A 24,543-nucleotide genomic window follows, 5' to 3' on the forward strand; every position below is an offset into this window, starting at 1 on the left:
AATTCTTCTTATTTGCATTAACATTTCCTTTGGAACAAGTGTCTATTTATGCCAAATGCAATTAGTTTAGTAATTATCCCTTCAACATTAAGATCAATATATCCTATTTTTAATAGAAAGTATATATATGTTTATGTGCCTGTACACACAAACGGCATAAAATATATAATCAGGCTGTGACAAGCATCAGTTCGCATTTTCTGTTGCCAGTTAACATAAAGCTACCTGTGTTATTGTTTATATTATGACACAAAGCAGAAAAACATATTGGTCACAAATATTGTTCCTCTATTTCTTTCTACTCGATTCTCTATATAGCTCACATATACATGGAGTATAACAGTATAGCATCCTACCTAATTATTGTAAAGATTTTGTATTTTTTATTTCCTATCCCAAAAAAGTGAAAAACTAGTTTGGGATTTTGATCTTAGTGACTAACTCCTTCTGTCATTGCTGTGTCTAATTCAAGCAGAAACCTTTGACTTGGGCTTTGAGCTCCAAGCCAATATTTCAATCCACCTGGTTCATAACACTAACTGTTGTCTCGAAGAGACTTCAAACTCATTCTGATTAGAACCAAACTCATGATCATTCTCTCCAAAATCTGGTCTTCTCCAAGTGTTCCCTGTCTCAGTTTAGGGTCAATTCATGCATACTCAAGAGAGAGACCCCTTCAATCTGTCACTTTTCTTTACACCCATTTGAAACCTATGAACCAGCTGGATTCACTTTGGTCTTCTAAATAGCTCTAGATCCATTCACTATTTTTTTCCACCATTTCTGCCATGCTTGTCTGTTCAGGGTCATGATCATCCTTCGTGCAGTCTTGCCTGCTCTCCTCGTTAGCTGCACTCTGAGCAGTCTGCTAAAGGGTAAAAGCGGTGGGCTGCTCTGGAAATGTCAGGTCCACAGCCTGTTTCTCTCTGCCTCTTCGGTTTTCCCTCCCTCCCCCTCCCTGCCCTTCATCCTCACCTGTCCTCATTGAGTTCCTGCTTCATGTCAGTTACATGTGCAGCTCTGTCTTCTAGAATCCTCTTCCACCTCGCAGCCGGTCATTGAATACCTTCTGCATGTCAAATGTGTTCATTTCACATTTCACATTTCTCAGTTAACACAACAGGCGAAAAGCCCTGTTCTCGTAGAGCTTAAATTCTAGTCCTTTTTCCCCCAAAGTCTTTTTTGTCATTTTTCTGTTTATTCTTCAGATTATGGCTCAGGGACTTTTTCATAAACTTTGCCCCCAGATGCAATTAGGTCACACTATTATGTACCTTACCCTGTAGAGAATTTATCACAGTTTTAATTCTAGTTTTATTTATAGGAGCTTTGGACTTGTCTCCTGTTCTAGAAGGACGGAGATATGTCTCATGGAGCTCATTGTGATATATATCTCTGTCACCTGTTACAGTGACTGGCACAATAAAGAAACAAACGAATGTTCCCAACGACATGATTAGGTAGTATCCAAATGGGCATATTCATGGATGATTTTGTGTAAATCAGATCCCCCCACCCTACCTTTTTTTTTGAGGCAGGATCTTGCTCTGTTGCCCCGGCCAGAGTACAGTGGCGTCACCATAGCTCTCTGCAACCTCAAACTTCTGGGCTCAAGTGATCCTCCTGCCTCAGCCTCCCAGAGTGTTGGGATTACAGGTGTGAACCAGGGTGCCTGGCCAGCTTCCCCTTTTAATAAACAATGCCAGTCAACATTTACTATTGGCAATGGGATCTTTTTAAATCAAGAGTTACAGGGTGTGGAGGGCTATGTTGGTTACTTAACTGAATAATTGATTGATTGATTGATTCATTCATTCATTCATTCAAGAAACACTTAGTGCCTAACATGTACCAGAAACCACACTGGGCACTGAGCATGATGGGATGGTAAAAACAGGCTTGAATCCCTATTTTCCCTGTGTTTGTGGAGCTTAAAGTGGAGGAGGGGTGGTATGGCCACCTGCCCTGTAGCCCTGAAAACTTTAGGTATGAAATGATTTTTTGCATGTTGTCCTGTGTTCTCATTCATAATGAAATGTTTTCCTGATAGCAAGAGGAGGAGGTCAAGAATGCAAAGGATTTTGACTTGTTTTGCTCACTGAAATTTTTGAGATTATTTTTCATTCTCATATTTCTGAGCTGTTTGACTCAGAAAACTTACACACATATAAACAAAAGGCCAATAAGCTCTGCCTCCCAGTACTCCTCCTGGGCAGCCTTCAAGGCTTGCCTCCTTGTTGCACATCATCATGACATAGTGCATCTTTCTGGCTCCTCTTCGAAAGGCATTGGAGTGTAACTCACTGTACAGTCTGCATTCTCAAGTTGACCTCACTTTCCATGTTCCAAGCAGCAGTATCACTTGTAAGTTAAATAATGCTTTAATTGCCAGTGTAATTGCCTCACTGATTAGAGGATTATTGAAGAATTAAAAGGACTGATATTGAAAGGTCTAACAGCTTTGTTTACTCCCAGTAAGATCTGTAATAAGCGACTTCCCACTTTAAGAACATTCAAACCGCCAAGGTGTTTGTCATCTTTTACAACCAATCAAATCTGATTTTGACATGCAAGGAAATGAGCCATAGAATTCTTTTGCCAATATCAGCTCTTAACCGTTTTGCAATTTCCACTGAGGTCGTGAGTTTACTAGCCACGCCAGTGAAATAAGCCACAATGCAGGTAAGGCCAAACTAAATCGACGTGTTTGCTGCTGTTTTTCTAAGGGGAGTTTCCGTCTTGGTGCTGGTGTCTGAATTTTGCTTTCTCTCTTTTCTGTCTCATTCCTGCTATTCCCTTGGAGAAGAAGGGGTACACACCGAGGAGCTGGACAGTGAACTAGGTAAACCCTGCCTGCCCACTGCTACTGCTGCTGCGTGATTGCCCTGCATGGTTTTGTCTCCAGTGAATTGCTTCATCCCTCTGTTCCTTTTCAGTTTGCACTTCTCCAATTATGATTTTCATTCTAGTTTATCCACGAACGGTCAATCTTACAATCCTGTGTCTGACTGCAAGCATCAGGCAGGGTTGTAATGCATTGCGTCTACAAAGAGTTCTGAGCCAGTGGAAACTAGAACCAGAGTCAGCAAATCGGTGATAGGTGGTCTTGTAACTTGAGGATTGGGAAAGACCTGAAAAGATGCTTGCCGTGTTCCTTGAACTTTCATGTAACCTGTTCTGGCCTTATTTCTTTATATGTTTAGTGCGGGTGGTTATTTGGGTAATGCACAAAAGCAAAACAAACAAAGACCCAAAGGCAAAGGTAAGGAGCATTGTAGGAGTAGGTACAGTAAAATAAATTCAATGATTAATTACATAGTTAAGTCTTAGGATCATGTTGTTATTAAGTCACACACCACATGTTGACCATGTCATTATAGTGAATGGCATGTGTATATAGTGATGCGGTGTTTATATGTGCTATTTTCCTTAGAGTATGTGTATTAGTGTAAATTAAGTCTTGAGTATTCTAGCTATTGTGGTTTACGAATAATTTACATTAGCAGATAATGCCAAACTCTTGTATTTGCTGTTGGAATATATTGAATTATGTTTCCTGCTAAGTTCAGTGCTTTCTGTTCAGCTTTGAAAAATATTAAAATGAGTTTGCATTCCATTTGATGTATCCTCTGATGGATAGATAGGAAAGCACAAGCTTCATCTGAATTGCAGATAAAAGCCTTTGCTATTGAAATTGGTAATAATTTTATTTTAAGTAGAAAACTGTTTAACATCAGCATGAATGGAACTGTCCTAAGATTATCTGCCTGCATTTTTTTTTTTTTTGAGACAGAGTCTTGCTCTGTTGCCCATGCTAGAGTACAATGGTGTCATCATAGCTCACAGCAACCTTAGACTCCTGGTTTCAAGCGATCCTCATGCCTCAGCCTCCCTGGTAGCTGGGACTACAGGCATGCACCACCATGACAGGCTCATTTTTAAATTTTTTGTGAAGACAGGGTCTCACTGTGTTGCCCAGAGTTGTCTCTAACTCCTGGCCTCAAGCAGTCTTCCCACTACGAGCCCCCCAAAGTGCTAGGATTACCACTTTGAGCCACCGTGCCCAGTCAGTTTTTGAGATTGACTTTAAGACATGAAAATATATTCAATACAGGTTATTGCTTTCATTTGGTTCTATAGGTAAAGATAATCATAGTTGACTAGAATTATGATATAATAGAATTTAGGTCTATTTTTCTTAATATCTGGAACATAGCCTGTTGTAATTGATGCACATGCCAACAGTGGTCAATAACTATCGGTAAATCTATTTTTAAAGATGTTTAATAAGTTGTTTTTGTGATCTTTGTGTTAGGAATGGCTTGAGGTTCACTCTGAGTAATAGAATAATTCGAAACTAATTTGATCAAAAAAAGAATTCATCGATTCAGTGATATTAGACAAAGTGATTGAAAAAGACAACTAGGTTTCCCAGACGCAGAATAGGTGCCTTAACCATTTGTTTAGCCGGTTTCAGTCAGTCTTGCTACCCGAATGACCGTGCGGGTGGCCATTCCACTGTCTGCGGTTGGCCAGTGGTGATGACACAGCCGTGTACACAGGCGCACAGCCCCACTTGCTTTTAGGAAAGTTTGAATATTGACATTTTCAGGAAAGACGGTTCTCTGTGTTTAACTTTGATTTTCGTGGGGACTTCCTTAGGCCATTAAAGATTCTAAAAAAATGAGTTCGAACGGCTGCAATGGCGCGCCTTCCTGTGGCCACGGCTGTCATTCCGGGGCCAGTTTGGTGCATTTGTGGTGCTTGTCCCTGTGGTCAGAACAGGGTGCTTGGTTCTCCTGTCTTACTGGCCATGTGACAGTAGGCAAAGTTATCGCCTTCTTTTAGCTTCCCTTATCTGTACAGAGGGGCTGAAAGAGGAGCTCTCATGGTGCTTGGGAGAACACTTAGTGAGAGTACGTTTTAGTATTTGTCCCTGTAACCAACGTATGTTGTTCCTATTATGAGTTTTATTATTACCTAATTTCCTCTGCTTGAACTTTGCAGTACTTCCTGTTGGCACTTTGTCCTTTTAACAGGGGACAAGGCAGGAACATATCCTGTCCTGTAGAAATGGCCCACATGCGTTCTTTGTAGGTAGGGTAGAGATATAACCCTTGATTTTTTTTTTTTTTTTTTTTTTTTTACCAGCGCACACACACTGTTCTCTGTTGTATTCCCTCCAGATTCTATTGACAAGATCACTGCTCATTTTCTTAATAAGAGGGTCCTAATTTCAAACAATAGCAGCTGTCAGGGTTTGTGGTGAACAATGCAATTCCAGATGTGACAAAGAAACCCTTTCTGTGATCTGCCTCTGAGAGGCGTGGGTGGTTGGCTTGGGCGTTGGACACAGATCGTTTGATTATACACTTGTCATTTCTGAACTCTGTTGTTTGAGCTGGGTCAGTAGCTCCATTATGCACTTTGGGTTTCTAGAATGTATCACACCCTCTGCAGACATCTCCCCAGAATCAAAAAGCACCTGCAGAACCTTTTGGAATTATGGGGCTGTTCACGTGCTGAAACCATCCAGGGGAGGCAGAGGCAGGAAAAATGAGTTCCCCTCCCAAGCAAAACTAAGTCACAGTTTTGATTTTTCATCTCTGATTTTGAACATGATTTTCAGTCTGTGCGCTGACTAATCTCTTTTGGAAAGAACTTAGAATCTTTGACTGCTCGATATTTGCTTCTGTGCTGACAACACGGTGCAGCATGAGATTTTCGGGGGCAGTAGTAGCAAGCATGCAGGTCATAGAAATCTGTCCTAGCCCTTTGTGCTTTCCTGGAGCACCTGCCATCTGTTGAATTCTTGCTGTGTGCCAGGCACTGAGTGCTCAGTGTTTTTACAAGCATCTTCATTTAATCTGCTGTTGACTTTTGAAGTAAACCCTGGAGAACGATGTGGTTCAGAGATGTTAAGTAAGTAGCCCAGGGCCACAGAGCAGTAGAGCTATGTGGAAGAGCCAGGGCTCAATCCCAGATCTGGGCAGTGCCAAAGGGCTTTCAGCCACCTCGGATCTCTGCCGTAGCTCATGCAGTCTGGTTTGCTCCCTGACCGCGGTTAGACACGGAGGGATGCCCCTTTAGGATTCCTCAGCATGTTTGGTAAGAAAAATTATAATGTAATCACCATCTGGGCTTAAATATTTTCTGCCATTTTCAGTGTTTTAGAACCAAATGGCAAATTCTAGGACAAACATCTTCCTTAATTAAATCGATGACCTATTTCTATTTTAGGTGCTAGGAGACTAATTTCTATTATTAAGTTAATCACCACGTTGGAAGTGAGAAATCTGTCTTTTCAATATAATATGAGTTTCGACTTGAAAAACTGGACAGATTCTAGCGTTTGCTAATCTGTTCCCAGAAGATGTATTCAAATCGATGGCATGCCCAGCAATGCCAGTGAACTGGCCCCATTTTTCAACTCTAGAACAGTGATTTGTTCACTAAGCAACAGGACAAAAGTCAGGGGTAGCTTCTTTTCTTGACCCCTCCTCAGACCTCCCCCAGAGCACACGCCACGTGTTTGAATTCTCTGCTTAGGGGATGTACTTGCGTTTATCTTTGTGTCCCTGAGGCCTAATACATCCTCACGCAAACAGTAGGCACTCAAAAGATGTCTCTCAAATGAATAATTGAGTGAATTGGATGCTTAATATTTTCCCTATTTCATCTAAAGATAATCAGGCCTACTATTTAAAGGTTGCAGATTTTGGTAGGAGGGTTTGGTTCAATTAAACATAATGTGGTCTCCTCACTCACCCGCTCTTATGCCCCATGCAAATGTATAACTGCACCAATTTGCATTTTTTTAATCTTCGATTTCCTGACTTTTTGGAAAGATTTTCCCGGGTTCATTTTCATTTAAATGGTAATTTCCAGCTTTGTAAGGGGAAACCATTTCCCAGGCATTTAATTTGCATCGGTCTGCAAGACTCCGTGTATGAAAACGCCAAGTCGTATCAACATCTGCGAATTGGACCTGTCTTGCATATTAGTAACTTATGTCTCCTAGAATTCAAAGACTTCCTTAAAACCTGCTAAGTGTTTTTTTTTTTTTAATTAGAAGAAAAGAAGGGGGAAACCTGTCTCTTTGTTTGCAAACAAGTAATATGTGGAGCAAAAACCATGATATTAATGTCTCTTGATGTGCAGCCAAATCTGAACAAAACATAAACTTTGAGTAATTAGTCTGTGCGTGTTTGTATGCATGCTCTTGCCTCCATCTCAGTCTGGAACTGTTTGTGGCATACATAAGCCCTCTGCCCCAATGACATGGTCATTATTTGAAAATAGTGACCACGTAATTCTTTGAATTAAAAAAAAAAATCTGTTTTAAAATAAGCGATATTTCAAGTGTTTGTAGTATTCCATTCTAGTTGGTCTTAATAGTTGCTTCTGGGAATAATGATTCACTTTTGAGTATGGTATTATACAAGCTTGGCTTAACCACATAGATCAGGGTAGCTTTAAAATTAAGTCGAGTAATTGCGGCTCTGCCTGAAGGGACTGTTTAATGACACAAAACGCAACCTCCTTGCTCCTTTCACCAAGTAAAATAATATGGTACACTGGCCCTTTCCACAATAGATTCTTGTTCTAACCGAACTCACTATTACCTGTTTAATAAAGTTTCAGCCTTTGATATGAAACCTTATGAGGTTATGAAACCTTATGAGGTCTAATAGAGCATGGTTGAGTTTTCCGAAAGGCAGATCCATCCAACCCCCAATGCCATTTACCACCACGTTTAAAGAGATGAAATATCCCTTGTCCATTTTCTGCGAGTAGGAGTGTGCTGCTGCTTTCATAGGAAAATTGCTGGGGAACATGGGCCAGCCCAAATACAGCAACTGAGCGATAGATGCATGCAGTTCAAAAACGCAACTCCATTTTAATTAGGAATAAGGAGAAAATAAGACGCAGATTTGATTTTAGTCCAAGGGGAGCAAAACAGCATTATTGTTTTGAAAATGAAAAGAAGCATTAATTTTCATCCCTTTTGGTAGTGAAATAAAGGTAGTCTAGAAACAAAATGAGAAAACTGTAAACATTTAAGGGCAAAACTAGGCATCGAGGCACGTTTTAACTATTTTTCTATTAAGATCTAATTTAATAGTTGATTTAGAATCAAGCTGTCTGGGGCTGTATTTTATTATGTTTTATTTGCTTGAGTACAATACCAGTGGATAAGGAATTGCTCTTCATGTTGGAAAATACACTAATAAAATAAAAATAATACATACTTTATTTTGGTTAGGGTACTCAGTTTTAATTGGATTTAGTTCCCAGGCTCCTCTTCTCGCTTTAAACATTTTTTTTATTTTTCAGAACTGCCTGCTGGTTGGGAAAAGATTGAAGACCCTGTCTATGGTATCTACTATGTAGAGTAAGTGCCTCTTCACAATCCACAAGTTAGTTCTTACCCCTCTGTAATGATGCACATTTATGTTAATAGAGCTTGTCATCATTACAAGATACAAACTACGTATTAATGCTGTTAATTGTATAATAAAAATACGTGTGCACATTTTAATGAATGAGAAACAAATCAGTGACTCAGGATAGTCAATCGTAATATTAAATTCATGAGGCTCCGTGTGTTTTGTTTACACTGTATCACCAAGGCCCAACATAGTCCTGGCATTATGGCCGCTACTTAATAAGTTTTGGTTGAATGAATGAGAGAATCCAGGATCCAGTAGACCAGATGAAGAGGGGCTACTTAGCCTTTAGGAGGAGTGTCTGTTTTGACTGTTAATACTTTATGCCCTGCCCAGATCTGAACATCTCAGTAATTAATCATAATAAATTATTAATTAATTAATTAATAAAATTAATTAATTATGAAATTATCAATACATTATTTATTTGTTTAGGCTTTCTGAAAGAGTCTGACAGATCTTAATACTTTATGAAATGTTGCCAAGATCAGGGAGGAAGTGGAGAACCCGCCTACGCTACAGGACTTCCTGTGCCTTTCTGCCTCCTTGCCTGAGGAGCGTGCACATGGCTTTTGTTTTCTGTTTTTTTGTTTTTTTTTGTTGTTTTTTTTTTGAGGCAGAGTCTCCCTCTGTTGCCCAGGCTAGAGTGAGTGCCGTGGCGTCAGCCTCGCTCACAGCAACCTCAATCTCCTGGGCTCAAGCGATCCTCCTGCCTCAGCCTCCCGAGTAGCTGGGACTACAGGCATGACCACCATGCCTGGCTAATTTTTTGTATATATATTAGTTGGCCAATTAATTTCCTTCTATTTATAGTAGAGACGGGGTCTCACTCTTGCTCAGGCTGGTTTTGAACTCCTGACCTCGAGCAATCCGCCCGCCTCGGCCTCCCAAAGCGCTAGGATTACAGGCGTGAGCCACCCACCACACCCAGCCTGTTTTTAAAAGTCTCAAATTTTCATCATGACTTCTTTAGCGTGTGCTTTATTCTAGCATCGGGGCACACACTTTTTCCTTTTATCGGAACTACTGATTAATGGTATGATTCGAAAAGAAAAGGAAAGAAAAGAAACCCAAGATTAGAGCATTGAAAAAATAGGCTTTATATCATTTCCTCTGAGAAAGACGAGAGAGAACTAATGAAAGATCCTTCAAAAGGAACAGATGTCATGTAAATGTTGTGCGTTCAGATAACTGCCACACTTCACTTGCATTGCTGGCAATGAAGAGTCATTTGTATAATACCTGCTAATAGGAACATATGATACAAAAATGCCAGGCCATAAAATGCTCAGTGTCTTACTGTAAAATATTGAGTTCAGTATAGCAAGTGTCCTTGACCAATACTAACTTTACCTCCCCTTTACCGAACAAGAAGGATGGGCAATCTAGAGCATCAGACAGGCAAGCCTGGCTGTTTCTCTGACCCTTATAAAATAAATTTCCTTTGTCGCTCAACTAGTCTGTGCATTAAGAAAGAACAGAAACAGGCAACACAAGCTTTGGTGGATAAAGAGACTTGATTTGAAGGGGCAATTTGTTATCTTACTGTACAGTTCTCCTTCCTGCGTCTTTTCAGATCCACCTGCCTGTTAGTGGTAGACTATTTCTTAGAAAGAAATGGCCTGTAAGAATTAGTAAATAAACATGCATGCCTTTAATAGAAATTAAGGGCAATCAATCTATCCCCACCCTATTTGACAAGCCTGATATTAAAAAATAAAGCCTGGCTTTAAAAAATATTTAGAGTTCTAAATAATCACAATAGTATATTCCTAAACTTAAATGAACTATTAATTTGAATTAAAAAATATATATATATACACACACACACATATATGAATAAAGTATATATGCCTGTGTGATGTGATATTTGTGTGGTGTGTATGTATATATACATATACACTTATACACTAAATATGAGGTTGTAGCTAAAAAACATGTATATACATGTATTCATATGCACCCGTGTGTGTGTGTGTGTATGTGTATTTTTGTTTTTGCCATAGCTCGTTAGTTTTGTAGCCATCTAAAGTGGCAGTGTCTTTGTTACTTTGAACATATCACATCGGCATGTTTAAATATATTGGAGTCTCTGTGCCCAAGGCCTATATATTTAATCCACGTTTATTGATCCAAATAGTTGACACATGTTAGTAGAGGTCTTTTTTTTTTTTAAACTTTATTCCTCGAGTGAATGTGGATGCTTTTGTAAACCCTACTGCAGAAAGTTACACAGCAGTTCTGACATCATATGTTATAGACAACATCACCTTTCCACTTTGATCTCATTTTTCGATGATTCCATAGTCTGCTGCTTCTTGAATTAAAGCAGCTTCTCCTGTCGGGTGAGATCGTGGACATGCGGGGAGAGTGAGTGGTTAACATCCTGGGATCCGAAAGCAGGCCAGCCTGAGCTTGCGTGCCTGCTCACTGCTGACTGGCTGTCTTGTGCCAGGTGAATCATTTTATTTGTGTGCTCAGAAACTTACTTTCCTTGTTTCATAAGGTAGGAATAAAAATAGGACTCACCTCCTGGCATTTGCTCAGGGCTTTAAAATAAAATGCATGTCAAACAGCACAGCGCTTGGCACATACAAGCAGTGGGGACTAGAAGCTTTTCGTTTTTACGTCCTCTTTCTAGCTGCCCACTTTGACCCCTTGAGGGTCAGCGTGTCAGGCCGCCACCTGCTCTGCTCACTTTCCATCAGGGCAGGTGGCCTGATTGGCACTTTGCCGGCGGGACAAGACATTTCCTAATTGTTTTCCTTCTTGCTCAGCCACATCAACAGGAAGACGCAGTATGAGAACCCAGTTCTAGAAGCCAAACGGAAGAAGCAGCAGCAGCAGCCACAGCAGCCTCAGCCGCAGCAGAAGACAGAAGGTTGGCCTCTTCTTTCTGGGCTTGTTCTCGGGCAGGGCAGCTGACACCCCCGTGTGGTCAGAGCTGGCCTCGGCAGCCAAGTCCTCTGCCAGGCTGAGGAGCTCACGTCCTGCAGGGAGCAATACAGAGCTGCTGCTGGAGTCCCCTCTCCATGTCACAGGGGGACAGCTGAAACAGAGATGCTAATCCACAGGCACCCCAGTCTCCACTTCGATTTAGAAAAGAGTGTCTTTCTGATGGTGAAGGAATTCTCTTCCCCGCCCCCCCCCTTCCCTGCAGCATTTGTGTTGCAACTAGCATCTAAATCCAAACCGCTCTTAGTATTTTTTACTTTAAGTAGAGTTACTGGGCACGAAAGTAATGCTTAATTTTTGGAACATTCATGCAAGAATCAGAAAGAGCTGGTGGCTTTGAGTGCTTTCTAAAAATTACAGATTCATGTTCTTTGTAAAAATATAAATAATTCAGGAGTGTAGAACACTGAGTTCTCCCCAGCATGCCCCCTTCCCATTCTCAGAAATAAACACTATGCAGAAATTTTCTAGGGATACACGGATATGCATATTTTAACAAAATCTGATCATAACTTATATAGACACACACACACAGAGTTTGAGTGTGAGGCCTGTTTTTCTCACTTTTTATTTCTTACGCATATTTCAGAGTCAGTTAATATAGATTTAGCTTATAATTTTTAATAGCTGCGTAACGTTTCATTTTATGTCTCCACTTTAACCATCCACGTATTAATAGACACTTTTCCCCAGTTTCTTTTTCACTGTGATCTTTTAAAATAATAGACGTGACACCCCCTTAATATAATATGTGAATATCAAACGTAACACTTCTGTTATGATACTATTGAATATAATGACAACCAGTTGGCAAACTTTTTCTGTAAATGACCAGATAGTAAATATTTTAGCCTTTGTGATTCACATCATCTCTGTTAGAACTACTCAACCTCTGCCATTGTAGAATGAAGACAGCCACAGACAATACAGAAATGAATAGGTGTGGCTGCATTCCAATAAAACATTTATTTGCACTTCATATAATTTTCATGTGTCACAAAGTACTCTTCTTTTTTTCAGCCAGTTGAAAATATAAACACAACTCTTGGCTCACAGGCGTTGGGCCCAACTTGGCCAGTAGGCCGTAGCTTGCCAACCACTGACCTAGGTTATGTAATATATATAGAGAGAAAGAGACAATGTGTGTGTATTTTGTCTGTATAGTAATTCATGGAAAAGATCTCTCTTTTCGATCTAAAAAGAACTTTTGAAAATATATTTTTTTTTTTTCTGAGCTGGTGACATTTGGTAGCATTAGCAAGTGCAGTTTGGGGGATGGGAGTGTGCAGCCGATTATGGTAACTGAGCTGGAGAGAGACTCAGGGGAACCTCTCCAGGGTCACTTGCTGTGAGTTATTCCTGGGCCTCCCAGGTGAATAAGGCTGTAGTTAGGAGCCAGGAGTATTTGTAATGAGTCCTGTTTGGATTTCATAGATGACAGAGACAGCACCTTAGCAAACTGCTGAAATCCTCCTTTATCCGCCTCTCCACCTTAGACAAGCAGGTTGCGGCAGCCCAGCCCACACCCCGGTTGCATAACTCTAGATCTTCCCTGACATTTTTTGCCTGCTCTCAGTTTGCACCGTCCAGTCAGAGAGAACCGAAGTTTTTATTGGTTATATCACAATATTTCTTTCCCCCAATGTCTTAGACAAGAGATAAAGATCTTGACAGAGTGAGGCCAGATACCAACTTCTTTTTAATCTAAGCTGTGTGCCCTTGGTTTTATTGGTTTGGGTATGATTGAGAAGAAGGTGAGCTGTGAGGAAGTCGACCAGCCATTTGAAGGAAAAAACGGGAAACTGTTTTCTCTTCTTTCTTTCAGAATGGACAGAAGAGCATTCATCTCTTGTGCCTCCTGTTATTCCAAACCACCCCCCAAGCAATCCAGAGCCAGCCAGAGAACCTCCACTTCAGGGTAACGTGGCTTTTAGAATGGTGTCATGGTTTTAGCTCAAAATCTAAAGTTGTTTTTTTATCAATTTTATTTTATTTCATCATATTATGGGGGTACAAATATTGTTAGGGTTACATATACTGCCCCTGCCGTTCCTCCCCCCACCCCCTGCCTTACCAAAACTCTAAATTTTTAAAGGTCCTTTAAATAGTGAATGACTTTAAATGACTTTTAAAGTCATTTAAACTCCCAGATCGTTCCTTTGATAGTGAGAACTGTAAATAATGAAAGCGAATTCTAAATGCGTCGTTAATTAGACCTATCAAAAAAAATCGGAATCCTTTCTGGAATAAATTTCTTCAACTATTTGTAACACTTTAAAAGTAATGACTGCTTGTTAAATGATCATTGAAACGCAGGTCTCTCAACCTCAGCACTGCCACCATTTTGGCTGGGTCATTCCTTGTCGTGTGGGGCTGTCTAGGCATTGTGGGATGTACCCTGTCCGCGAGATGCCATAGTGCACAGCCCACCTCTCACCCCCACCATGACAACCAAAAGTGTCCCCAGATATTGACAGATGCCCCTGGGGGCAAAAACATCCCAGAGCTGGGAATCAGTGTAAGAGACCACAAATAGTTAACCCTGTGTTAAGTAAGAGAAATTGAAAACTCAGCCTTAGATATTTCAGGATTCTAGCCAACACATTTACTTTTTTTTTTTTTTTTTTTTTTTTTTATTTTTTATTTTTCTTATTTTCCTGTTTAAGAAGTTTGAGGACACATTTACTTTTGACAGAGATTTTCCTGTAAGTGTAAATGGTTAGATGTTACGTCTTAAGTTCTCACCCCTATTCTTGCTGCGTTTCAGCATTTATGCACGTTTATGTTTCAGTGGGCCGCACTCATTCACATTCATACATTGCATGAGGCCTCTCGAGAGGGTCATTCTTGAAAATCAGAAGCTCCGGAACTTCACAACTTTAGGCCTCATTAGTCTGAAATGATAGGAATTATTTTCACTTAGTTTTCTTTTTTTCTTTTAAATAAGAAAAATCAAATAAGCATCATGCTTGATGGAGTCGGGGAATGTTTATGATACAGAACCATTGAAAACACTCTAAAATTTGCCTCTACTTTAAAATCCTCTCTACATGTTTAAAGAGATCTAATAGGTAGAATAACTCTTTTCTCTAATTCTGATTCCTCCGTATTTTTCCTACGAAAGAAATTATTTCTCTACTAGCTAACATTGTCGTAAGATTAGTATTAATATCAACTTACATAAAACAACTTCTTCCAGAATAGACACATTTTTAATGGTGATAATGGCTTTCATAAATACAGGACATAGTAGATAATGAAATATTAATTAATATCAACATGACTGTGGCCTCTTCAGTATTTTTTAAACATAAAATTCCTTCTGCAGACTTGTCCCTTCTCCCCTGTCCCAGTCCACAGCTTCACCAGCCTCTTAATTCCTTGAGCCTGCAGAACTGTGGGCCACTTCTAAGCCTTTGCAGTGGTCTTTTCCTCTGCTCCTTACTTTGCTAACTCTTTTTTTTTTTTTTTTGAGACAGAGTCTCACTTTGTTGCCCAGGCTAGAGTGAGTGCCGTGGCGTCAGCCTCGCTCACAGCAACCTCCAACTCCTGGGCTCAAGCCATCCTCCTGCCTCGGCCTCCTGAGTAGCTGGGACTACAGGCATGCACCACCATGCCCGGCTAATTTTTTCTATATATATATATATATATATATATATATATATATATCAGTTGGCCAATTAATTTCTTTCTATTTATAGTAGAGACGGAGTCTCACTCTTGCTCCGGGTGGTTCTGAACTCCTGACCTCGAGCAGTTCGCCCGCCTCGGCCTCCCAGAGTGCTAGGATGACAGACGTGAGCCACTGCGCCTGGCTGCTTTGCTAACTCTTGTTCATGTCAGGTCTTTGCGAGATTTCTCTATCATAGTCACTCTGAAGCCTCCTATACTTCTCATTTATAGAATTTTTATGGTTACAACTGACACTCACTTGTGTTCCGTTATTTAACAATAGTTTCCTCTTTAGACTTTAAATGCCATGGAGGCAGGAGACTATGGTTTTTTGGTTATTGGATCCCTCTCTCCACTGTGGGATAACCTCAATCGAAGCATAAAGCTTCGATACCTACTTTCTGCTGAAATTATTCCTGCGTGAAACACTATCTATCCATCCATCTACAAATATACATAGGATAGCCAGGCTTCCTTTAATTATTGTCTTAGAGGGTTTTTTTTGTTTTGTTTTGTTTTTTAATTTTATTTTATTTTTTGGAAATGTAAGATACTGTATGTCTTAGAGTTTAAATAAATTAAAGCTTTATAGTTTCAGATTGTGGTTGCCAAATATTACTGTACCAACTAAGAGTCCAGATGGTGTTTATCTGTATTAGAAACTTAGTCTCAGATTCTTAACTTTCCTGTCTTCTAGGCCTTTCTTCTTCTTCTTCTTCTTCTTCTTCTTCTTCTTCTTCTTCTTCTTCTTCTTCTTCTTCTCCTTCTCCTTCTCCTTCTCCTTCTCCTTCTCCTTCTCCTTCTCCTTCTCCTTCTCCTTCTCCTTCTCCTTCTCCTTCTCCTTCTCCTTCTCCTTCTCCTTCTCCTTCTCCTTCTCCTTCTCCTTCTTCTTCTTTTTTATCCCTCTTGGATCTAGTAGTGGTCTAGGAAAGTTCAGGTTCACAGAACTGTCCCTGGGATCAACTCACTTACTTTTACAACTCTTCTGTATAGTCTCCGTGTTGATCTTTGTCTTTCAAACATAATAATCTTTGGAATCTAGTCAATATCACAGAGACCAGTTACAATCCATACCCTTTGACTCCAAGCTGCGATTGGGATCAATATCAACTTAGATGGTAGCCTTGTTGGCTTTGACTATAGGTTACTACCTGCTGGTTAAGGGTCTTGATCAGCCATCTAGTCTTTCTTGTCTTGGGTAGTATTTAGTGTTGGTAATACTATCAGGAAGAAGCCATACAGTTAACTTGTTTAGATTGGTTGGTGTGAATTTTGCTAAGTTCCACTGCTCAACTCAACTCTCCTCTGGCCAAGATTAAAGTTCTCATCCCGGCACATGATAATTTTAGTGATGTGCTCTTAGGAAAATTCTCCAGCTTCAAACTTGCACTTGGAGAGAGATCTTTGCAGTTACCTCTGCACTGTACTCCTTCTCATACCACCACTCATTGGTGCCATAACTCACTGACTGAGCTCTTGCTACACGCCAGGCACCATCCTAAGCCCTTCACGCACACATCTGTCAGGGTTATTCCTCACAGCTGTCACGTGAGGGAGGGTGTCACCATCACACCTCTGTGTACACATGTGACACCCAGGCAGAGAGAGGCTTAGTAACTTGCCCTAGGCCGCATGTTAAGTAGTAGAGCTGAGATCTGAACACCCATTTTCATTAGGAATAGCTGTAACTTCTGGCGGAAGGATTTTTGTGGTGGTTTTGTGTGGGACCCATCACTGCATAGTCTTAAGTCTGTGCTGTCCAGTATGGAACCACTCTTATGTTGCCATTTAAATTTAAGTTAATTACAGTTAAAAAAAAAATTAAAAATTCAGTTCCTCCATTCCAGTAGCCACTTTTCAAGGGCCGAATGGCTCCCTATGAGTAGCGGCTGCCATATTGGACAGTGCAGGCATGGAGCATTTCCACCCTCACAGGAAGTGCTGCTGGGTGGTACCGGTCTGGGGTATTCAATCAAACGCTGGTGTCAGGAATAGGGCCAGCCTGGCAGGGAAAGAAGCTCTGAAGGATTGCTCACGTGCAGAAGTTTGGGCCAAGACCCAGAAGGTCCTGATTCAGTGAGTCTAGAATGGGAACTAGAAATGAACATGGGTTAAAAAGCTACTCAGTTGATTTTTATACACAATCAGGTCTTACATACAGCTTGTGACTAGTCAACAAAGGTTGGGGTCTCCCCAAAATTACCTGCACCACAGGGCTGCAGCAGAGAGCTCTAAATTCCACTTGCTAATGGGGAGAAAAGGATTTCTTCCCCAAAGATACGTTAACTAATGACCTACCCATACATGAAAAGTAATGAAATGAGCATAAACGTGAAAACTCTCTGATCTTCCCTCCCCAGATAAGCATTGGGAAGGGAAGTCAGTCATATAATTTCAAAGCTCTGCTCACGTCTGCATTAAGTTGAAAACATTCTAAGCACAAAATATGCTAATGGATTTTCTTAAAAAATTAGAGAAACTGCCAGACACATTTTCACATTTTCTAACTTTGCCGGTAATAAGAATGAAAGGCGCCAACACTCAAACACCTCTTTTCAAAGACACGTTCAATCTCATTTCTGTGCGCTTCTGTTTGTTCATTCACTCAACAAAAATTTTAGAAGCGCATAAATGCGCTGGACGGTATTCTAGACGCTGGATATGCAAACAGAGCTCCTCGTGGAACGTTCTAGTGGGTTTATGTGTGTGCACACGCAGAGCCCCCGTGCGTGAGGGGGAGGGGCAGTCCGACAGGAAACCAAACCAGTGAGTTAGATGTATACCCTGTGGGAAGGTAGAAAGTAGTTAGGACAAAAATAAAGCAGGGATCAGGAATAATGGAAGGAGGTAATTTGTAATTTTTTGTAATTTTCTTTTTTTTGTAATTTGTAATTGTAATTTTTAATAACATGGTTAGGAAAGGTCTCACGGAGAAGGTAATGGCTGTTGACGTCTCTGCATAACTGCAAAATGGGTTTTTTTCAAGCTTCCGGAAATTTCTAGCAGCTTCTGCTGCAGCAGGAGTGCAGGTCGTTCACCTCCCACCCCCAAAGTAAAGTCGGGGGGTTGTCTCACCAATCTCATCAGTTTTCCGTCTGGTCATTGTCTTGGCAGCCGTGTCCCCAAAGCCCTTGTTGCAAGTGACATCACCCTCCTGGTGCCTTGGCAGGTGACTCTGCATGGCAAATCCTACTAAGCCGTGCCTTTCTTTAGCCGCCGTGACAGGTCTGTAGTTTGTCAAGCTTCCAGCAAGCTTTGCGACTGCACTAGAGAGGTAGTAGTGAGCAGACCTCTGACTGCAGGCAATTTAAAAGAGCTTTCTTTTTAAGAGCCAGAAACCCTTAAAATATGCAATTAAAAATTGTGTGCATGCCCAGAGACCTTTTTAAGGCCTTTTTAGATAGAGCTAACCAAAAATAACCTTCCTTTCTGGGTGCCAGGCTCCTGGTGCCAGGGGTATATGAGAGAACTACTTTTTCTCTCTCCTTTTTTTTTTTTTTTATAACATATTTGATAGAAATGAAATAGAACCGATGGGGTGATGGGGAAACTGTAGCCAGAGCAGGACATAGGAAGTGAAATGAGGAGAGAGGGAAGAGTCAGCTAGCGGAATAATTAGGTCCACTACTTGGGATAATGGGAACAATTCCCGTGAGTTTCTCAGTTGCAGAGAAGTATCTAACAAAACCTCCCCCCAAAACTTTTTGATTTGTGCCTAAAATGTCATTTTTGAATGTATCAAGAAAACTCAATAAAACTTTAGATAGCATGTTTGGAAGTTATTTAGCTGTATTATCTAAATATCTGTTAATTTATCTTAAATAAGACAGCTGAATTTAGATCTGTGTGGCTCTTGTTAGTAACTACTTAGGTTAGTTGGGGTTTGCTTTTGGTTTTTTGTTGTTTTTTTTTCTTTCTTTTTTAATATCCTAAGCTACATGTCCTAAGCTTTTCAAAACAGTAAATATTAGCAGTGGGTATGTGTTGACTATTTCACAGATCATTAAAAAGTGCCAATAAGTAGGGAAAATCAATTGAATTTAGAGTTTAAAGTTATGACCCTTAATTTTGAAATAGTGATTCTGCATTTTTGTGACATTATTCTTTGTGACCATAATATATTTTCTGGTATTGTCTGTGCATTTTCAGCCTGAGTTTTCTGTTTGATTAAAAACTAAAGGTTGGCCGGGTGCGGGGCTCACGCCTGTGATCCTAGCACTCTGGGAGGCCGAGGCGGGCGGATTGCTCGAGGTCAGGAGTTCGAAACCAGCCTGAGCGAGACCCCGTCTCTACTAAAAAAATCAAAAGAAACTAATTGACCAACTAAAAATACATATACAAAAATCATCCGGGCATGGTATGCCTGTGGTCCCAGCTACTCAGGAGGCTGAGGCAAGAGGATCACTTGAGCCCAGGAGTTTGAGGTTGCTGTGAGCTAGGCTGACACCATGGCACTCTAGCCTGGGCAACAAAGTAAGACTCTGTTTCAAAAAAATAAATAAAAAAATAATAATAATAAAAACGAAAGGTTTTGCTCCGTTGCTTTTATAAGAGGAAGCCAAGCCCAAGGCAGCATATTGGAATCTATATTGCAAAAACAAAAAAAGACACAAAACAGACCAATCCCATTATCTGTGAAGGAGCTTGTGACATGACAGCTCCGTTGCTGGATGTGAACTGTACCTAAGAAGTGTGTCACACAATTGGGACCAGTTACATCCTTCTCTAGTATTTTCTTCTGGACCCTCCAGTTGATGATACACCCTGTGTATTAAATACGGTACCATTGTCCAAAACAGTGGTGCCTAGGGACACCCCTGTTACTGAAATCAAGAGAGGACAGACTTTTTTTTTTTTTTGGAGACAGAGTCTCCTTTGTTGCCCAGGCTAGAGTGAGTGCCGTGGCGTCAGCCTCGCTCACAGCAACCTCAATCTCCTGGGCTCACGAGATCGTCCTGCCTCAGCCTCCCGAGTAGCTGGGACTACAGGCATGCGCCACCATGCCTGGTTAATTTTTTCTATATATATTAGTTGGCCAATTAATTTCTTTCTATTTCTAGTAGAGACGGGGTCTCGCTCTTGCTCAGGCTGGTCTCAAACTCCTGACCTCGAGCAATCCTCCCGCCTCGGCCTCCCAGAGTGCCAGGATGACAGACGTGAGCCACCTCGCCCGGCCAAGAGAGGACTTTCTCAAGACATGAATATGCCCAGAGACTCCAGCACGCACCCTCTGAGAGTTATCTGTGTGTTTTCTATTCAGTTCACCTTTTCACTCATGGTTCCTTGTGCTTTTTCTCTTGTTTTGACCCAGGCAAACCCTTTTTTACACGAAACCCTTCCGAGTTGAAAGGCAAGTTCATTCACACGAAGCTGCGGAAAAGCAGCCGTGGCTTTGGCTTCACCGTGGTCGGAGGGGACGAACCGGACGAGTTTCTGCAGATCAAGAGCTTGGTCCTCGATGGTCCCGCCGCGCTGGACGGCAAGATGGAGACAGGTAGAGCCCACGTGGCCTTAGCGTGTTCTGGGCGGTGGGGCTTCTACCCGGCCTTCGAACACGAACAGGCAACATCATGGCTGCACAGGTGTATCTATGTCCTTCCAGCACCTTGAGAGTGAGCCAGACCCCTCCACTGCATAAATCCATCCCTTGGTGCTTGTTAAAACCTTGGAAGCCATTGTAACTTTGGGAAACTTAGGGTGTTCTTGAGCATAGTAAAGCAGTAATTTAGTGATACGTAGACCTGCTTGAATAAATGAATTCTAAACTTGGATTTCTGCTGTGAGAATATTTTTTTAAGGAAAGCCGCAGTGTTCTTTCGGTGACTGTTACATTCTCATTAGCAGGGGAGACACTGGACGCTGAAAGAATGCTTTATGAACAGCCAGAATGGCTAAAAGAGTGAAATTGAATTGTTCCTAACACAAGTGATAGATGCCAGAGGTGACGGTTGTGCCAATTACCCTGGTTTAATTAATATTCCTGTGTCAGAATATCACTTATCTTACAGTTCAGTTTTATATGCTTCAGGGAAAAGAAAGAAAAATAAATCAATATTAAAGTGTATATAACATTTTTAAAAATTAAAAACTTTAAAATTGAAAAATGTAAATTGAAAAAAAATAATATTAAAAATATATTTAAAAATAATATCACTTATACTCTATAAATATATGCAACTATTATGCACCCATAATAATTAAGAATGAAAAATTTTTCACAGATCAGTAATAGAAGCAGTCCCTTTACGCCCAATCGTATCACCTGCAGATCCGGTTTCATTTCAGCTTTGCATTAGTAGAATGTCACTTTGCAGTATCGGTGCCACTTTTCCAGGTGCTGTTTTTTTCAAACCTCGCCCCCCCAACTCTCACCTTTTACAGGGGACGTAATCGTCAGCGTGAACGACACCTGTGTTCTGGGACACACGCATGCTCAAGTTGTGAAAATCTTCCAGTCCATTCCCATCGGTGCCAGCGTGGACCTTGAACTCTGCCGGGGTTATCCGCTGCCTTTTGACCCGGACGACCCCAACACCAGTTTGGTGACCTCGGTAGCCATTTCGGACAAGGAGCCAATCATCGTGAACGGGCAAGAGACCTATGACTCGCCAGCCAGCCACAGCAGCAAAACGGGCAAGGCCAACGGCACCAAGGACGCCCGGCCCAGCAGCCCCGCGGACATGGCTCCGGACGGCCCCCACGGCTACCCCAGTGACACTGTGTCTTTGGCCTCCTCCATAGCCACTCAGCCGGAACTCATAACTGTGCACATAGTCAAGGGCCCGATGGGCTTCGGCTTCACCATCGCAGACAGTCCCGGCGGCGGCGGCCAAAGAGTGAAACAGATTGTTGACAGCCCAAGGTGCCGAGGCCTGAAAGAAGGGGACCTTATAGTGGAAGTCAATAAGAAGAACGTGCAGGCGCTCACGCACAACCAGGTGGTGGACATGCTCATCGAGTGCCCTAAGGGAAGCGAGGTCACGCTGTTGGTGCAACGAGGAGGTACGTGGGTTTGTTCTTTTTTTTTTAGCCCCCAAATCATTGCTTAACTTACTGGTCTTCAGGTGACTCTTTGTCCAGTGTGACTCGACACGGGTTAGTATCGGTAGCGGCTCAAGCCATGAAAAATTGCAGAGATTAAAATGACTCTTTGAGCGTATCGATAATTTGAAACAAAAAAAAATCCAAATAGATAAGTTTGTGTGAAAAGAAACTCCAGTATTTATAGTATGCTGGGGCATTTAAAAAAATTAAGCCCCAAGTAGAATAAAGGAATCGAGAAAAAAAGCAAGTGAGTGCGAAAGGGTTGAATTCATTTTTATTTAAATGTTTGGAAATGCATTCCAAATGCCTTCTGATTTCTCTAATTGATAGCCTCTTTAGCGTATAAACCAGGTGTCCTCAAACTATGGCCCGAGGGCCACATGCAGCCTGTTGGGGACATTTATCCGGCCCACCACAGGGTGTTTTTGCCAGGGCTGCCTGTCCTGCTTAGTAGCCGCTGCCTGTCCTGCTTAGCAGCCTACTTGTCCCGGGCCCACAGAGGGCACTCTCCAACTGTCTAAGGGACAGTGGACTGGCCCCCTGTTTAAAAAGTTTGAGGACCCCTGATATAAAAGGCTGTGATTTATACATACGCAATTAGAGCGATGTTTTAAAACATGAGTCAGATTTCTGGAACCGTTGCGGTTTGAAATCTGTATCCTTTAAGTCTCCTGAACCTGAACCTGGACTGCTCGACCTACGACCTACAAAATGTGGCTCTGGCCCCCACTCCTCCACCTCATCTCGCACTCCTCCCCTTCTTCTTTGGGTGCTTTGGCCACTCTGGCTTCTTTTCTGGAGTTCCTTTAACGTGTCAAGCCGTTTCCTGTCTCAGGGCCTTTGCACGTGCTATCGCCTCTGCTTGGAATGCTCCGTTCCCAGCTCTTCCCGGCTGGCTCAGTCTCATGCAGGGCTCCCGAGAGAGGGCTTCTCTGATCGCTTTATCTAGAGTAGCTGACTCCTGGCACCTCCACGAAATCTTCACCACGTCACCCCGTTTCTTCCTAGCCTTTATCATGATCACTGCTGTTAGCACAAGGTCTTAGTTTGTATATTTATTTATTTTTGTCTCTCTCTCGCTAGAATATAAGTTTCGTAAAGCCAGGGCCCATGCCTGCACGTGGACAGCTGTCATCCCCAGCATTTAACACGACACCTGACTCCTTCTAGGCGTTCATGAACGAATAGGTGTGTTAGGTATTGAATGAATGAGAAGGTGTGTGATTGCTTATATTATTTGGCAGGAACAGTGGCTCCACTAATTATATTAAAAATGTCCTTCACCATATCCACATCTTAATCAAGTGCTTGAGAATCTCAAGAGATCTGAGAAATTCTAAGTCTTGAGACATGAAGCTTTCTCCTTTCTCCTCGCCTGCACCCCCGCCGGCCACTCCTCTGCGTGAAATCCCACGACCTCACATTAAGAAATATTTTCCACCATAATGAAATGTCTTCCTCCTGGGATGTGTACTTGTGCTAGTGTTGACTGCTCATTTCACACAGTGGGCCTGAGAATGGTTGTTCCCCTATTCCTGGCCAGTGTGATTTATTTCATGCACAACATGCTTGGGCCCTCCTCTGAAAAGAGATCAAGAACCACACTTTGATTTCTTCTTTGTTCTGCTGCCACAGTGGGGCTCATTTCTGTGACAGCAGCCACGTGTTCTGTGATCGAAATGATGGGGGTCCTTGGAAGGGAATCCAAACTACAGAGCAACTTGTCTATGTGAACCAAAATGCTCAACCAACCCTTCTTCGTGAGCAATTATAAAAGCCACTGGGGGCCGGGCACAGTGGCTCACGCCTGTCATCCTAGCACTCTGGGAGGCCGAGGCGGGAGGATCGCTCGAGGTCAGGAGTTCAAAACCAGCCTGAGCAAGAGCAAGACCCCATCTCTACTTATAAATGAAAAGAAATTAATTGGCCAACTAAAAATACATACAAAAAATTAGCCAGGCATGGTGGTGCATGCCTGTAGTCCCAGCTACTTGGGAGGCTGAGGCAGAAGGATCGCTTGAGCCCAGGAGTTTGAGGTTGCTGTGAGCTAGGCTGACGCCATGGCACTCACTCTAGCCTGGGCAGCAAAGCGAGACTCTGTCTCTCAAAAGAAAAAAAAAAAAAAAAAGGCACTGGGCAGATTTTATTTTTAAGAACGTTATTTCCACCAAACAATTTTGAAGTCTCTTCTTGTACCTGGGTCAATCGACTGCTCAGCTAATTGGTTTTTAAACAGTGACCAAGATGTGGTAGGAAATGACTTGAACATAAGAATGATGATGATGATGGTGGTGGTGGTGGTGCCTGGCACTTACAGACAAACCGGCAATTTACAGAGCACTTTCACCCCTGCACGTGCCTCTCCTCCGATCTTCGCTGCTTCCCTGGGAGATAGAAGGTCCAGCCCACAGGAGGACTGAGA

General features: G+C 41.8%; 1 protein-coding gene across 20 annotated transcripts in view; it reads left to right on the forward strand.

The window, feature by feature from the left end:
* Window positions 1–24,543, forward strand: part of MAGI1 (membrane associated guanylate kinase, WW and PDZ domain containing 1) — a 614,809-nt gene that overhangs the window by 510,462 nt on the left and 79,804 nt on the right. For 12 of the 20 annotated variants that reach the window (XM_020284650.2, XM_020284653.2, XM_020284656.2 and 9 more), the window contains exons 7-12: window positions 2,807–2,842; window positions 8,338–8,395; window positions 11,228–11,331; window positions 13,231–13,323; window positions 20,389–20,571; window positions 21,459–22,079. In XM_020284650.2, coding sequence (XP_020140239.2) covers window positions 2,807–2,842; window positions 8,338–8,395; window positions 11,228–11,331; window positions 13,231–13,323; window positions 20,389–20,571; window positions 21,459–22,079 — 1,095 coding nt within the window. Of the gene's footprint in view, window positions 1–2,803; window positions 2,843–8,337; window positions 8,396–11,227; window positions 11,332–13,230; window positions 13,324–20,388; window positions 20,572–21,458; window positions 22,080–24,543 lie in introns of all 20 variants that reach the window. The other 8 variants (XM_020284649.2, XM_020284652.2, XM_020284654.2 and 5 more) reach the window with 2 other exon arrangements.

The sequence above is a fragment of the Microcebus murinus genome, chromosome 30 (assembly GCF_040939455.1).
Source record: "Microcebus murinus isolate Inina chromosome 30, M.murinus_Inina_mat1.0, whole genome shotgun sequence".
Lineage (NCBI taxonomy): Eukaryota > Metazoa > Chordata > Mammalia > Primates > Cheirogaleidae > Microcebus > Microcebus murinus.